At 41.0% G+C, this 17,341-nt stretch overlaps 1 protein-coding gene across 1 annotated transcript in view; it reads right to left on the reverse strand.

The window, feature by feature from the left end:
• Nucleotides 1-2,513: 2,513 nt before the first annotated feature.
• Nucleotides 2,514-17,341, reverse strand: part of prmt3 (protein arginine methyltransferase 3) — a 57,004-nt gene continuing 42,176 nt past the window's right edge. Inside the window, exons 14-16 of the mRNA XM_084952636.1 lie at nucleotides 13,441-13,491; nucleotides 12,758-12,845; nucleotides 2,514-2,735 (exon numbers count right to left, since the gene is read on the reverse strand). Coding sequence (XP_084808762.1) covers nucleotides 2,626-2,735; nucleotides 12,758-12,845; nucleotides 13,441-13,491 — 249 coding nt within the window. The 3' untranslated portion in view covers nucleotides 2,514-2,625. The remainder of the gene's footprint in view (nucleotides 2,736-12,757; nucleotides 12,846-13,440; nucleotides 13,492-17,341) is intronic.

Here is a 17,341-nt window from a genome sequence, read left to right on the forward strand (position 1 = left end):
TGTGATTCAGCGGAGGTGGGTGAGCTGGGGGGGGGGGGGGGGGTCATGCCGAGGCGCACGACTCCCATTATCAGCATCCTCATCAGTCGGGCCTGACAGAGCCTTCACACACTGCAGTTCAAGTTCGTCCAGTGACAAAGACCCCAAGGTGTTTATAAATAAGTTGGGTTCGTTTCATTTAAGGAGCTATTTCGTTGTAAGTAAAGAAAATTCTTTGAGCTTCAGGATTGTTTTCTCCTTCTGTTTGACGTTCGTTTTCATTATTATTTCAGACACAGTGATCCAACCCAAAGCAATAAATGTGTCATAAATATGTTGCTTTGTAAATGAGCGTTTAAGTGCAATAGATTTACAAAATTGATTACCTCTCAGAATGAGCGTCATTTTTTTACAGAATAATGTGGAGAAAACGAATGGCACAGGCTGCGAGACAATAAACATAATCAATTGTGAACAAAGGCGCGTTATTAGGCTCTTTTAAGGCTTTTAATCACGGCGGTGCCAGCTTTGTGAATTCTTTTTTTCGTCAGTTATATCAAAGGACACATCAGTGCTTGTTTATTATGAAACAACACCGCAGAAAATGTGGGAATGATGCTGAACGATTTCCGTAAAAGTCTCTAGATGCAGGTCCCTCGCAGTCCAGCCAAAAAATGACACTACTGAATGGAGCGTAGTTAAAGAGCTGACTCCACGCAACCAAAATTCCACGAATCCAACTTTGCAAGAAAAAATAAAACATGTACACAAAAAAACATTCGCCCCGTTTGATGTCACCTTGTACAGCACACTGTATGAATAGAATGCCAGAGACGACAGGGAAGCGGTAGAAATGTGACCGTCAAATCATCATTAAGATAGGGAGCCAGGCCCAGAGTCCGCTGCTCCTCCTCACAGATGACTCCTCTTTCTCGGAGTGGAGGGGGGGGGGGGGCTTTAATTGTAAGCAGAGCTGCTCAGTGAAGTATGTAAAGAGGCTTCAGTCAGCCTTTTTAAAGCTTAAATTCATGTTTGCATTGTCCCAGTAAACTCACGGAAGATGGATGATGCCCCTGCTGAGGTATCACACAGCTCAAAGTAGGACAATAAAGAGGGATACCTGGCAAACGCACACAATCTGTAACAAAGAGCAGCCTCCTTTGGATGAGGCAGAGATGCATGTGAGTGATGATTTGAAGAATTAGTGAAATTAGTAAAATTGCGGATTTGAAGAGAAAGACTTAAGGTTGGACCTGACGCTGTCTTTAACTGTTAAACAATCTTCAGACATCAAGGTTGCATGTACAGTGGCTTCAGAAAATATTCCGCCTCTCTGATTGCTGAACTGACTTTAAATGGTTTAGACAAGAGTTTGGCCAGCTGATATCCTCTACTTAATGATCCCCAATGGAAATCTTTTCTTTATAAAAATATACTCTGCCTTTGGTGCTCCACTTTGTGCTTCTTGATTAACCGAGCTGAATTTGATTTGAGACCCTCTGTGACACATAAAAGTCTGGATGTATTTTAAAGGCAGCAAACATTCACACTGCTTGTGCACACTGAGTCATGATGTCTATGGAACACTGTAGAACTACAAGATGACTGTGATGGTTTCCACAAGCACAGTGATTACCCAAGATTACCCCAGGAGCATGAAAGGAAAAAAAGATTCTAATTATATTATAAGATAAATCTTAAAAACTCTTTTGGGTAGAACTCAAGCAACTTTGAGTCACTCATTTTTTTCTTTACATCTTGATTTCTGGGCTTCAGACTTCCTTTTAATTCGTTTTATTGACTTATTGACAAAGATAACTTAAGGCATGAACCAATGTTGTGTTCGCAAATAACAGACAACTTAGAAAAGAACGAATTTTAAATGGTATGTTCAGGCCAAAGCGGCCAAAACTTCATCAGAAATGGTCTCAGTGGAAGGATGGCCATCAAGAAGCCATCATTAAGAAAGGGAGGGGAAAAGGCTGAAGTATACCAAATGACACCAAAACTGGACTGGAAATCAGTGGCAACAGGTCTGATGCAGTGATGAACTCAAAAAGTGTCTATAGCTATCTGTAAAACATGGTTCCTGGTGATGCTACGGGCTTGATTCTTGGCAGCAGGGACAGTGACATTCATCCTAACTGAGAGAAGAGTAAATTCAGGCATAAACCTAAACCAGATAAACCTGCGCTAAATGTCCACAGAACCTGTGGCTGGTGTGATGGCTCCTGTTTCAGTATGACAGACTTGAAGGTATAACTGGAAAAAAAAATTGGGACATTAAAGGTGGAAAATGAACATTTTTTTTACTCTAATGGGAAAATGCCAATTTTATCAAGGTAAAACGAAATAAATAAAACAATTAAGTGCACAAAGAGCAAAGAAGCCTTGATTCTTTGTTAACCATTTGCAGTTACTATTTCAACAGCATTTGGCAGTATGTGTAAAAATAAACACATAGTCACGCTGAATGTGCATTTTTGTGTAGTTACACTGAATGTGCACAAAAAGACACTGACAAGGAGGAAATCTCATATTACAGTATGTTTTATTTCAAAAGCCAAGAACAATACCAACATTTAAAACGCTTAAGGCATTAATTCTTTCGAACTACTCGTGGCAAGGACCATGTGATGGTTGTCCTTATTGGAGGCTATAAGTCTGCTTCCTGTCTCGGAGTTCAAAGGTAACCCACAGTGAGCGTGGATCCTTCTTGTTTTTGCGCACAGTGATCTTTCCCTGAAGCTCTTCCCCTAAAGAAAATATCAAAGACAGCGAAATATGAGTACAGTACACCTTTTTATACTGAAGTCACATTACATTTAACTGGAGGGTCCCTCCCTCTTTCTCTTTGAAGGGGTGCGTCATCATTAACTCATCTGTGAGCTGAAATCTACCCCTGAGGGATAACTTTCCACAAGAAGTAGAACTTTGCTCAAAATATAAAGGTTGTTAACAAGACACATTACAGTAAATCATCAGTTTTGAAGTAATATGAATTAAAAGAAATCAAATATAAACAGTTACAGCCAAAAACCACGTAAAAATCTGCAAATGAAACTCAGAGTTATAAGAAAGAGAAGATTTTTACCATCAGTTTGTCTTAATATATTCTAGTCAGGTAGGATTACTAACAAAGGCAGGAAGTCCCAAAGCACTTAACCAAAACTGAGAGAAAAAAAGAGCATTTTTTGTAAAAGAAGGACAGTGTTTCAGTATTTTCTACATTCTATAGTGTTAGCAAACAACAAAGAAACATCAAAACCACTTTTTTTTGCTTTTCATTTTTGCTATATACATGCAGCTACATATGTCATATTTGCTCAAATGCACTACTGTTCCAAATAGGGTGTTTAAACAGATGTGTGTGGATTTTGTTTTTATTCACCTTATAGAAAGTTCAGGGAAATAAAACTGGACATATCATGCACTGATAAAAAATAAATAAATGAATAAATCAAAAGACAGAAAACAATTAGACTGAAATCGATCCGTGTGTCCATAGTAAACCAGAAATGAGTAACTGCTCATAAAAACAAGTCTTCCTGATGCCTTGCAGCAGTACAGTGCTGCTGAGCTCAGGCCTTTGCAGTATGAGTTGAACGCACTGTCGCTTACAGAAATGATGATGTGTGTAAAGGCAATGTGGTTTAATGTATGTTAATAAGCAAGATTGTCTGTGAGCGTGCGTGTATGAATGCAGATGTGTCGCGATCCCCAGATGGCAGCAAGGAGGCAGCGCGTCTACAGTGCGATGCACGAGTGATCGGTGAGGCTGTGAGAAGGCGCTGCTGATTATGACGCATAATCACTCTGATTAACTTCACGTTTGACTGCTGGAGGTAAATGAATGTTTACCCAAATGGCAAACAAGCATCCTCTCACGCTCTCCATCCCCGGCCTGCCTCCTCTCCGCATGCTGCGCGCTCCACATAGCTGGAGGTTAGAGGAGGACGACGAGAGAAAATGCTGACAGTGGAGCTTTCTCCAGCAAACTGTCCGCCATCGCTGCTGTCATGTCTTACTCGTTTCCATGCCAACGGTGCTGTCACAGAATCTGCTGCTGGTGCTGTGCTCTGGGGCTGCCACTTCACTACAAGGAGGGCAAACAGCCGTGGCGTTTCTCTGTGGGGGCTTTTACAAAAACAAAAACCACTGTGTGACAAATTGTAATGGAACATAAGAATATTCCATATTTGGGAGTGGAAAGTGGGGCCACTGCTATGTTGGGAGAGAACAGTGGTGGAAACTTTCTAGTTTATTACAACCTTATTACTGAATCACTTTCAGAAAGAGTATTTAAAAACAAGTAACCAAACCAAAAGTACACATGACAAGAAATCTTAGAGGAGAATATTGTTTGGCGCTGTCTTACTAAAATAAGCAAAGCAGTCACTTGAAGGGAGTGATGCTGCTCCAAGACCTGCATATATCATTCAGCATTAACACACCAGCACTCACAGATGATAAAGTTACCCATGCCATGTGCAATAGTGCACACTGATCCCCCTGGAAATGCTCTCTTTTTAACTGTGCGTTGATAGCATATGTTTATATATTAAAATTGCCCATAGGTGTGAGTGTCTCTCTGTGTTAGCCCTGCGCCAGGTTGGTGGCCTCTCCAGGGTGTACCCCGCATCTCACCCTATGGTAGCTGAGCTAGGCACCAATTGTTTTATTAAAGCTGCTCCTTTAAGGACCCAAAGACCATCAACAAATAACCAAATTAATTTTCAGATGTTCCAACGGGTATTTTTCAGCAGCTTGTCCAGTCTTTTGTTGCCCTTGATCTGTTTCTAATTTGTGAATGGCAGAAAAAAAAGGGTTTACACAGCATCGCAACCTTTTTAGGAATTAAAGTTGTACTAGTTAGTTAATCATTTATTATTAATCTCTGGCTCTCTTCCATAGCACGCCTTCCTTCCCTCACTCCCAACCGGTCGCAGCAGATGGCCGCTCCTCCCTGAGCCTGGATCTGCTGGAGATTTCTTCCGGTTCTTTACCTTACAATATCAAGCGCCTTGAGGCAACCGTTATTGTGATTTGGTGGTATAAAAATAAAATAAAATTGAATTACTACACTGGTTAATAACTTTTGTAATGTTCTTTTTTCATGCCAATCATCCAGTTTGTTTTTTTATAACTAATAAAACTTTACCAAAAGATTTCTACAAAAGACAATACTCAGAAATGTTGCAAACCTGAAAACAAGATACATCCCATAGTAATAAACTGAAAGACACCATTCTGCCCCCGACTCCACCCCCAACTTAATAAACTTGGTCATCGGTCAACAATATAGAAGCAAAACTACCCAACTGTGAAGGAAAAGGTCACTGACACACAGCCTAGTTTGTCTTTTCCTGTGTCTCTACAAAGGCTGAAGTCTGGTCTCTGTGCATTTGACTTATAAAATGAGACAATTTCCACAATCTAAAGCTGAAAAGAAAACCATTAGAAATCAGTCAATGATAGTTATGAAACAAACTCTCTCCTTATCCTTGTTTTTTAGGAACTGAATATACCTAAGCCATAAGTTTCTAGAGGACTGGATTTTTGCCTTACTGGTAGTCTTGTGACGGAGTGTGGTGGTTTTGGGAGGCTGCAGTCAAACTTCACTTGGTAAGAGGTTGATAAAGGCCAAAGAAATAATTGCTTGACCTTTGGTAACCTTTTGTTAAAACAGCACTGAAAGGAAAATAAAAATGTCTTGTGACCAAAGACTCATGCTCTCTAAGCTGTCCGTCTAATGTCAGCTGTGTATTGCAGCATACAAACAACCCATGACAGAGTGTCTTTTCAGTCACGGTGTATGCAAGCAGCTCTGCTGTAATCAGTCAGTGCAAACTCCCAGTGGAAGAGGGCCTCATGCTTTCAGTAAACTGGCCGTTCAGAACCTTGGAGAAAGAGTTAACCATGTGTGGAAATGAGTCGGGGAACGGTGCCGGGCTTTCACTGCAATGTCGTACATCACCGTGCCAGTATCATTAAGCACAACCAGGCCCACAGAAAGCGCCCATGTCATCCCAGTGCAGCGTTTCTCCATGAAATTACACCAGAGTTATATGTGATTCATTTAAACTGTTGTCATTCACATTTCACTTAGCACCCCTGTAGTCTCCTGTAGAAGTAGTACCACCATCTCCCTCTAAAAATCTTTTTCTAAAAGTGTAAAGAAAGGGAATACAAGGAGAGGAGGGAAAGTCGCAGAGAGTATAAAGAGGGACGCGCGCACAGTTAATTTAGCAACACAACAGAGCTAAAAATAGTTCATTTCAAGCACAATGTTCACTCTTAAAGCTTCTGGGGATCCTTCTGTCATCCTGACGTATATTTTTATACAAAAGGGCAAACCACAGTAGCTGACTTCACCTGACACTGATGTGATGCTCATAGCTACATTTCACTCACAATTCTCTGGCATACTCCCTCTTGCTCCAATCTGCTTTCATCGAATCCTTTTCTGCTTCTCAGGTCTCGTTCAGCGCACAGTGAAGAGGCAGAGGTGCAGAGATGATGGATTGTATATCCCGAGCACCGGTCTGCACTCACAACTGGTCCATGTGTTGAATTACAACCCTGAAGAACTTTAAGCTTAGCTCGGCCACTGCTGCTCGACAGCTCAAGGACCCTCAGAGTTCAAACAGGATAGAGGGGGAGGGTTGAGGAGGTAAAGAGGTGTTTAAACTGTGCCTGGAGAGGTGAAGCAGGGAGGGAGGGGTGAGGATATTTGGAAGAGCTACGGTTCCACTCAGGACACACGAGGTGAGTCATGAAAATGGGGGCAGGAATAAAGACTACCTGACTGACCAATGAAAGCCTGGATGATGATGCACGCCCATGTTTTAGCTGCTCTGACTAGCTCTGAGCACGTAACCAGGGCACTGCTTCAGCTCAAGGTACTTTCTTGGACCGAAACAAAAAAAAGGCAAAGAAGAAAATGTGACCTTTCTCCAGTGAACATTAAGCAGGTAAAACTGTGAAAAACAGACCCTCCTCTTCAATACTAGAGCTACACAAACACACCAGAGCATGACAAATGATTTTCTGTTTAATTTATTACGCTGCCAGTCGGGAGGATTTGCAGCGATGTTTTGTTCCAGGCTGCTGCGTGCCTACTCTCTCTTGAGCAAGGGCCTCCCACAGAAGTGCGGCCTTAGAGTTAATTACTGCTGCACCTCGTACAAACACATCAAATAAGATTTGGTCCCGCCACGATAAATCACCACAGCCTGAGCCAATATGAAACACAACCACTGGCTGTTTATGCTCAGCCCTTACTTCAGCCAATCAGAGCTAAAAGTGCTTCTCAGTCATAACCCGAAAGGAGAGGCCGTTGTGTGTGTATGTGTGTGTGTGTAACAGAGACTTTTATCATCTTCAAGGTGACTTTAGAAAGTTTTTTCTTACAGCCAGGGGGAAGTTTAGTACAGAACTATGCAAAAACAATTGTGCATTTCAGTGTGTAAAGAAGAATGTGTGTATATGGGTGTTGTAACGTACACCATGGGAGCCTAGCAGGCAGCCGGTGAATGCTGTTAAAAACTCCATTTCTGGTTTACGGCCCCTGGAGGAGGCTGGAGACCGTTAGGGTGCTGGGGTAGAGGAAGCACATCAATAACCTGCTTCTCCCTTCATTTTATTCTTCCATTTAACTTTTTCTGCTTGCACTGCTCGGTTCAAGCTTGAGACGCATGCACAAACTGATGGATCTTTATGGACTTAATCTGTCCAATTTGAGGCAGAATCTTCTAGGCTGAAAAAGCTCAGGCTACAAACACATCTGTGTCTGTGCCTTGTTTAATGGTGCAACATGACATTATGCCTTCTAGATAATGCAGGACTAGGTAAAATAGGCACTGATCAAAGAAGACCAGAGTGAGACAGAACATGTGTAGAGGTGGGAGGAATGAACAAGATTAAGTCTACAAACTGAGGTCTAGTGGCCTCTAGAGGTAGTCATATCCATTACACTCCAAAAATAACCAGAGCTCAGAAGTTTCTACAGGAAAGGTAACATCCTATGAAGGATTACCAGAGCCAGAAGCTGACGGCAGCACATGGAAAAGAGGAGGAGTATACCTAGACACACCACCAGCCAGCTGTCTTCCAGACTTATATTCAAATCTGCTGTTTCGTTTTAAATTGTAATTTTTTTAACCCAAATTAGCAAAAACTATAACTGTCAGCTTGTAGATGTTACTGTTTGATTTTCTGACATTAATATGCTCAGTGAACAGACTGGCCATTGGCACATGAGGTTTTTTACATTTTTGGTGTTCACCGGTTGTGCACAGGATAGTTGTTTATTGGAGGTCACGAAAACATGATAATACATGATAATACACATGATAATAAGCATTAATGTACACCGCATATTTAAAGGAAATCGGCTCTTTAGTTTCCTGAAATCTAGAAATCTACAAAAATGCACACAAATAATAATAATAATAATAATACTAATAATACTAATAATACTGTTTTGTCATAAGCCCATAGAACAGTTTTGGTGCTCCTTAAATCTTTGAACTTGAAATAAACAGAATTCTGCCTCAAAAAAAAAAAAACTTGACCTGATTTAAATGATCTCCTGTTCATGATCATATTGCTCGTCTGAGGTCTGGATGACCAGTTCTGATGAATTTCACTTTGTGTCCTGAGATTTCACCTGAGATGGACCTTAGACCTAATTTTTGACTATTCTTACTACCAACATGTCTTTTACCAAAAAATAGGCTGATGCATTCATATTATCGCTGTCTCTCTTCATTTTTTGGCATAAGGAGAGGGATGGGACAGTGTGTCTGGGACTGTAAAGTCTAGCATTGTGCATGCTCTAAAGGATGGCACTGCTTCAGATGGTAAAAATGATTTGCGGTGTTATATGCCTTGCAGCGCATACTACAGGACAAAATCTCTTCTCTCTAAAAAAAGAGCAGAGCATATCACCACAAACATTTCATACAAACTGTTAAACATGGAGTGATTGCACCTACCATGAACTCCCCCTGATTAAGATATTTTTCAGTCTAATGTCAGGCCACCTGTCTGAGAGCTACAGCCTTGCTGCAACAGGACTATGATATTTAGCATAGCAACAAATCTCTGGCTGAAAAAGGAAAAAACAAAATCAAGGTGGCCCAGTCAAAATGCTGACTGTAACATAATTGAAATGCTGCAGTAGGTCTGTCAGAGAGCTGTACATAAATTAATGACAACAAACATCAATGAAATGAGAAAACACTGTAAAAAAAAAAAAGTGTGGTCAGAATTGCTCCACAACAATGTATTAGACTGACAAAATTAAACAGAAAAGTAAAACTTAAAATCATTACTGCTAAAGGTTCCACAGACTACTAAGTCATGGGTTGAACTTTTTGTGTTTTTCACACTATTCTTTTTCACATGACCATGTCATGCACTATTATGTGAAAAAATCTGGTGCATAATGCTTCTTGGTATCACTGTGCAGCTTCCCAGTTCTGTTCTGTTTTAGCATACTATTCTTCTCTGCTCTCTCTGATGCATTTATCTTCCCTAGGATAATGCAAAGCTCGTGATAGCGTCTGAGCAGCATCAGAAGTTTTGACATTCTTATCACCCTGGGTGCTGGCCTCGCAGGCTGAGCACGGCTAGGAGTAGCTGGACATCAAGCGGCTCTGTTCCCACACAGGTCATTTATTACAGCAGACTAAGTCTGATATCTGGCCACTGGGTGGACAGCCAGTCTCAAAGCTCATCCATTCCCACTTCAGCAGACATATCCATGATTCTCATTATGATAACATAGAGAGAAAGAGTTTACAGCAGTAATAAATGGGAAATCATCCAGACATTATGTATTACAGTGGTGTGAAAAAGTGTTTACCCCCCTCCTGATTTCCCTTTCTTTTTTATGTTTTTCACATCTAAATGTTTCATATCGTCAAACAAATTTAAATACTAGACAAAGATAACACAAGTACACACAAAATGTTTTTTCCAAATCCACACCTACATGGCCCTGTGTGAAAAGGCGATTCCCCCATAAACCTAATAACTGTTTGGGCCAACCTTCGCAGCAACAACTGCAATCAAGCGTTTGCGATAACTGGCAATGAATCTTTTACATGGCTGTGGAGGAATTTTGGCCCACTCATGTTTGCAGAATTGTTGTAATTCAGCCACGGTGGAAGGTTTTCGAGCATGAACCACCTTTCTTAAGGTCATGCCACAGCATCTCAATCGGATTTAGATCAGGATTTTGATGGTTTAAGAAAAACAAATGAAGACTTTGGAGTGGCCTAGTCAGAGGTGGACTTGCTGGTGTGTTTTGGATCATTTTCCTGTTGCAGAACTCAAATCCGCTTGAGGTCACGAACAGATGGCCAAATATTTTCCTTAAGGATGTTTTGGTGACAGCAAAATTCACAGTTCCATTTACCACAGCAAGTCTTCAACGTCCTGAGGCAGCGAAACAGCCCCAAACCATTAAATGACCACCATATTTTCTGTTGGTATGATGTTCCTTTTCTGGAATGCTGTGATACTTTTACGTCAGATGTAATGGGACACACACCTTCCAAAAAATTAAACTTTTGTCTTGTCAGTCGACAGAGTATTTTCCCAGAAGTCTTGGGGATCATGAATATGTTTTTTGGCAAAACTGAGACAAGCCATTACGTTCCTTTTGCTCAGCAGTGGTTTTTGTCTTGGTACTCTGCCATGCAGGCCACTTTTGCCCAGTCTCTTTCTTATGGTAGAGACATGAACACTGACCTTAACCTTAACCTTAAGTGAGGCCTGCAGTTCTCTGGATGTTTTCTGGGATATTTTATGACCCCTTGGGTGAATTGTTGCTGTGCTCTTGGGTTAATTTTGGCTGGCCAGCCACCCCGGTAAAGTTCCATGTTTTCGCCATTTGTGGATAATGGCTCTCAATGTGGTAGGCTGGAGTCCCACAGATTTAGAAACGGCTTTATAACCTTTTCCAAGCTAAGATATCTCATTTATTTTGTTGTTCATTTTTTCCTGAATTTCCTTGGTATGTTGTCGGGCTTTTGAGGATCTTTTGGTCTACTTCACTTTGTCAGGCAGGTCCTACTTGAGCGATTTCTTGATTAAGAACAGGTGTGGCAGTAATCAGGTGTGGGTGTGGCTAGAGAAATTAAACTCAGCTGTCCCAAGATGTGATATACCACACTTAGTTTATATTATAACACACCTTCATTTAGAAACTGCATTTTGTGTTTACTTGTGTTATCTTTGTCTGGTATTTAGTGTGACAAACATACAAAAAAACAGGAAATTAGGAAGGGGGCAAATACTTTTTCACACCACTGTATATAAACTGATATACTGTGACGGGAATACCATTTTTGAATGCAACACTAGCAGCAATAATTGTTTCTTTTACAATAAAGAGAAAAGAACTGGCTGGTTGAGTTTGAGAATCAGCACCGTGTCTGAAAAGGAAAACATGCTGGAACCTTCAAATTCTTCAACCATTTCTGAGATGAAAAGACTTTTTAATAAGGTGATCTGACTTTGTTTTTCCTTTTTGTTTTCTAACACCAAAACCCCTGTGTGTTAAACTGAGGAAGAATGCCTTTACTGCTGGAGAGCCAGCTTTAAGGACCAACTTGCTGCTTGCGTGTATGTGATCATAAACTGCAGCTTTCTCAAGAACTGCTCATGCAAGCAACATGAGTGAGTGACTGAAAAAAAGAGTGTGTATGATTTATCTGAGGGATGAAATTTTAGGTTTAGCCAGCCCTCAATTTTTGAAACACCTTTTAAACCTAGTTGAGGCTTAAGATTTAGTTTTAGGGATATAGTTAGAATTAGGTTAGGGTAAGAGTTGTACAGTTACTTGTGATCGTTAAACTTGGGAATGTTTTAGTGAATATAATAAAATAAATGGTGAAATAAATGTCCTCACAACGACAGACACACTGACACGCTTGTGTCACGCTTGTGTCACACTTTTGTGCTTATATGAGGGTTTAGTAACTGATGGCATTTTGTAAAGTGTGAGAGCCACACCACAAGGGGCCTCGACATGATAGCACCCTGCGTACCCTGCAGGGTGCATCTGCTTGTGATTCTAATGGACACACATGACACCATAACACAAAATGTCTTCTAATAATGTACTTCTGCGTCAGTGTCCTCACAATGAAGTGAAATCTGTAATATTTAAAAAATATATAGCTATTAGATGAATCACTGTGTGATGCTGTTAGTGAACACAAGACACAGGACAAGACGTCCAGTTCAATTTGGTGGAGATTGGGCTTAAAGAAAGTCATTTCCATAAACAATCATATAAATACGGCTCACATCAAGCTCTATCAGTTAACTGTCTTTTAACGTGCTGATACAGCGATTCCACAGATATCTGACTGGGCAGTTACAAAACGCCTCCCTTGTAACATATCATGATTCAGAGGCCTGCAGCTGGCTATCAGATGAAGTTTTACATGGTGCCTCTGATGGCTGAATGCGATTTGTTTTGATCCCTCGCTGTCACTGTGTTTGACGGATAATGGGTGTCAACCAGCCTCACTACATCTCCACCACAGACAGATTACTGACTGCAACACACTATGACGCACCCCAAAGGGTCCAGAAGAGTGAAATGATATCATGAGAATTACCACACCTGAATATTAAATGCAAACCTGCCTATAAAATATGTAAATAAGAGTAAATAAAACTAAACTGAACTGAGTAGACAGTAGCACTAAACGTTGCACAGTGTCGTAGAGTGTTTCTCAGTGAAGTGTTGACTCACCGGCTTGGACAGACACAGGTTTCTCCAACAGGAACACGGTCTGTTTCCAGTGTGTCTTTGTGACCTGAGGACCAGTGGAGAACATCACCTAGTAATGTGGAGAGGGAAAAAAACATTAGCAAAGCATCCTAAAGTCAGTACTGAGTTTCTATAAAGGGGGATCACTTTGTCATTTTGTATTATTGTGCAAAAAACAAAACATTTGAATGCTTAAGGACTTCAAATCTATTTATAGGGCCAGATTTTTGTGAAAGAAATTAGCATTAATGTGAAACTGTTTCAAAAGAGGAAACCATGTTTTTTTGATTCCTGTCAAATATGCCACAGAAAGCAGAAAAAAAAGGTGAGGTGAGTTTCTGTTAAAGCTGACCCACTCTTACAGCTATTGGTCTCTGAATCATTTATAGCTGAGTATGTACAATAAACAGAATCTTACTGAAATTCAAATCAATAGAATGCAACTTGAGTTTCAGGTAAAAGGGGAAGTGCAATCAGAAGGCGTGTCTGTGCTGCTCACACAGCTTGGCATCGCCTGTTCCAACTGGCCGGCTCTGCTGGGTAAGTGCTTGTATCAGCAGTCGGCTAGGACGCCCGTCGATTGCCAGCCAATGCCTCAGGGAGGAGGAACACGCTAAAGCGTGAACATAATTGAGTTTCCGTTAAATGGCTCGGTCGCTGCTTACCTTGTTGCTGCAGCCTTTGTCGAAGAAAATGTCAAAGTAGCCCACAATTGCCTGCAATGAAATATGAGGGGTGTGTTAGAATGTGACAGTACAATAAACCCCTGGATTTGTTTGACTACACTGCAACGGTGACATGCAGAGCTGAGAGAGTGAGTGCGCACGAGGCTGGAGGCAGACCATGTCTCCAGATATTAATGAGCAATATGAGCCACATGATAAGGACTGTGTTCAAGAACAAGACAGTAAAAACAAACTGGGAGAAAAAAAAACTTGCTGTTCCAATATGCACCCTTATCTTTGTGTTTAAAGTGCTTCCTTAAAGGAGAAAGCGCAATTCAGCTTTGTCATGTTATTCTTACGTGTGAGAGTTGGGCATATCGATACAAATATCAATAGTATCAATAGTACTGATATCAAGGCTGGTATTGGTATTGGATCAATACTAGCATGATAGGATCAATACTTTGATCAATACTGCCACTAAGTTTAGTAGGAAGCCAACTAAACTGCATTAATTTAAAAAATAATATAAAATAAACCTTAAACATGCACAATGAAAAATGTTTGAACCTTTTTGTGTCGACTTTCTATTTTATTTCTAGCCTATAGAACATTTAAAGCACAGACATTGACAGAGACATGGGCAGATGGATATTTACATTCCAGGCCTCCAAACTTGGTGGTCATTAAAATATATTCAGAATTTGAAAACTGAACATGATTCATCTCATGAATCACGACACACTGCTCTCCACTGGTACTGGTATCGGCAGTACTGGCCCTCTATTTACAGGGCCAGTGTGCAGTATTGCACAGCCCTAGTGTGTGGTCTGTAGAGCCACAGAGGCAATGCCAGCTTACATGCAGTAGATATCAAAATGAGTTGTATGTGAACTGCATTCTATTTTCTTCAGCCCCACTTCTTCTCAAAAACAACTTGCTTTCTCATTTAGGCTGAGTCAACAACATGTCCCCGCGTGCTCCCTCTCACCTCGCTTGAGACTTGTCACTGGACAAAAGAAACAAATTACCGTATGAGGCAACACTGGGCGAAATTTGCTGACAGTAACAAAAATATATACCTTAGATAGCTTGTTATATGAAATTATCAAAGGTGGCTATTTTGGTGGCAGTGTTCCAATAATGTAAAAAAAAATCTCAAAAGTCAGGAAAAGAAGAAAAGGAAAGGTTAAGGAAAACGAATGACGCTTTACTCCATACATTTGAATTTAAATCAACAATTCCCACAAGGAAAAGGGAAATCAGACATCTGAAAAATCTCTGGTCCAATAATTACATTGGGAGACCTTGATGCACACCAAGCACCACAGATTTGCCCAGTGTAGCTTTTAACATGTCTTACAGTTGTGTAAATTCACTAAAAGCCAGCAAGGAATTGCGGTTTTTGCTCCAAAACATGCTCTGTAGTCCTGCAGCGCCATAAACACATTTGACTGAAAAACAAACTGAGGGAAAGTCTTTAGGTGACCATTGTCAAATATGAGGTGCAACCCCCCCCAGGTCTGTTTTCCTCTCATATCTGCCCCCACTGGAGGAACAAAGCCACTCTATCAATCTCAGGAGCGCACTTGTAGTGGCAATGATGCAGAACTAATAGCTTTTAATCCTGATGCAGCTGACAACTTGGAGGCCGGCTCTCTGAGACAAAGAAGAGCTGAATCAATGCAAGAGAGGAAAATAGTATACAGAAGAGAGGAAAGGAAGCTGTAAAGGTAGGAAAACAGACAAAAGGTAGGGAGACAAAAACTGCAAGGTAATGGAGGATGGGGAAACCATTTAAATGCCAGAGGGAATGCTGCTTTTTCTTTCAAGACATAAAATACAGTACCATCTGTTCACAGCTTCTGTAAAACTCTCCAAACAATTTAAGATTTTTTTGCAATACTAAAAGTATTTGCAGCACACTCAAAGATACACGTATGCAACCCTGATAATCATGCTGCTGTCAGAAGCTGCGTTCAATAAACTCCACGCACCGAGGCTTCAATCAACCTTTATCGAGTGAGACAGGCAGGGGCAGCACCGCTAGCTCGCAGCTAAACCATGAGAAAAGAACCCAAAGTGGATAAAAGAGCATGTCAACCCAATGCAATTATGGCTTTTAATGAACGCTACAGAGAAGCTCGCTGCTCAGGTAATTAGGAAATTAGCTGTAATTACTCGTCAGGCAGAGCGGAGTCACCTCTCTCAGCCAGAGAGGCAGAGATCATCCTCATCACGCCTCGTCGATGACAATGCCTCATAAGCTAGATTGATTGTCACTTCTTGCGTTGTGCAACTTTCACACAGCCAGCGAGACGGGCAATTAAAATTTAGGCCAGAGAAACTTGCAAATACACAAACAGCTTAGCAGCTCAGAGCCCCATTAAAATCGCAACTGAAAAAACAGGATGTAATACCTCATAAATAAAACAGAAGAAGATCAAATGAGGTCTGGATGACTCTCACCTGATTTGTACATGTTTTAGCACTTTTTTAATTAAAGAGGAAGCGAAGAACTTATCAAACTTATCCGGGGCCCCAAAATGACTTAGTAAAAGCTTGAAAGTTCAACTTCAGATGGCTATTGAAAACAGTAAAAGGTTTGTTTATTTTTGCATGGAAAAAAAAGGTGAAGTCCCTGAAATGGAAATTATTTTAGTATTTAAACAGACAACAGGCATCATGTCACAGATTACAGAGTTGTTATAGCTAACCAGAGGGCAAATATTTGCCTGTGTACTCCCATATTTATTTTGAGCCTTGTCTCTGTCCACCTGATGAATTTAAGCATGGTAATCTCTCTCTTTATTCCTCAGTTTCTCCAAAAACTGGGAAGGATACTAAATTACAGCACAGCATATAGCGTTTTTAAGACAAATACTAATGCCGATATTTTGATAAAAGTATTGGTCTCAGCATTTATGTCAGTTTTATGAGCTTATAATGTGACAATGCTGTCACCGATAACTTGTTCACACACTTCCTGACTTTGCTCAGATTCCAAACATGTGTGTGGTCATCAGGGACACTAAAGAGTACGCTCATGTGAACAAACTATACACCATCAACACTCATAACATGATTGAACGGCATTTCTCACACATCTTTGCTTTTTTACTTTACATTTATCAACAGTTAATGGTACCAGTACTGGCAATGAGCAAATAGCTAATATCGACCGATATAAGACCGCCGCCAATGCTAAACAGTGATCTCTATGCTAAATGTTACAATTTTCTTCACCAGTAGATGGACTGCTTCATCTACTAAGCAGGTAGCAAATAGTAGGTGTTTGCTGGAAAAAAGCTGTCCTGTTTGGCGGTTTAACAAAAAAAATTGTGTCATACCTGACATCTTATGAAATCAAATAAAAGCCTATGTTTCCTACCATATAGGGGACAAAGGCAAAAAGGGATAAAAACACAAGGCAGAGGAGAGGAAGCACAGAGCCACATACACACACAACCACACACCAAAAACAGGACAAATCAGAACGAGCGCTTTTCATTTTCATCAGCGTTTAGCCTTGGGCCCCGGCTCTGTCTGTGATAAGTGATGACAGTGGGATTCTTGGCGGCCCACAGAGGAGGCTCTGCAAGACTGCAGCTCTCCGGCCCCCATTCTCCGGGAAGAACGGGCGGAAAATTAATAATTATCATCATGGATAACGCCAACAGGGAGCAATTCATCATCGCTCCTCTTTCGCCTGGCTATGTGTCAGCGAGCCGCGTGGCCCGTCCTGATACTATTATACGATGGTGGGGAGGGGGATGTATGAAAAGAGAGGGTGGGTTAAAAGGACGGAAAGGAAGGGGCGGCGAGGTGGAGGGAGGGAGGGGGCGGGAGAATAGAGGGCTAATGCGCTTTTGATGGGGTTTATCCAGGCGTGGAGGCTTCA

This window comes from Perissodus microlepis, chromosome 1, assembly GCF_051167445.1.
Source record: "Perissodus microlepis isolate ML-2025 ecotype Zambia chromosome 1, ASM5116744v1, whole genome shotgun sequence".
In the NCBI taxonomy this organism is placed as follows: domain Eukaryota; kingdom Metazoa; phylum Chordata; class Actinopteri; order Cichliformes; family Cichlidae; genus Perissodus; species Perissodus microlepis.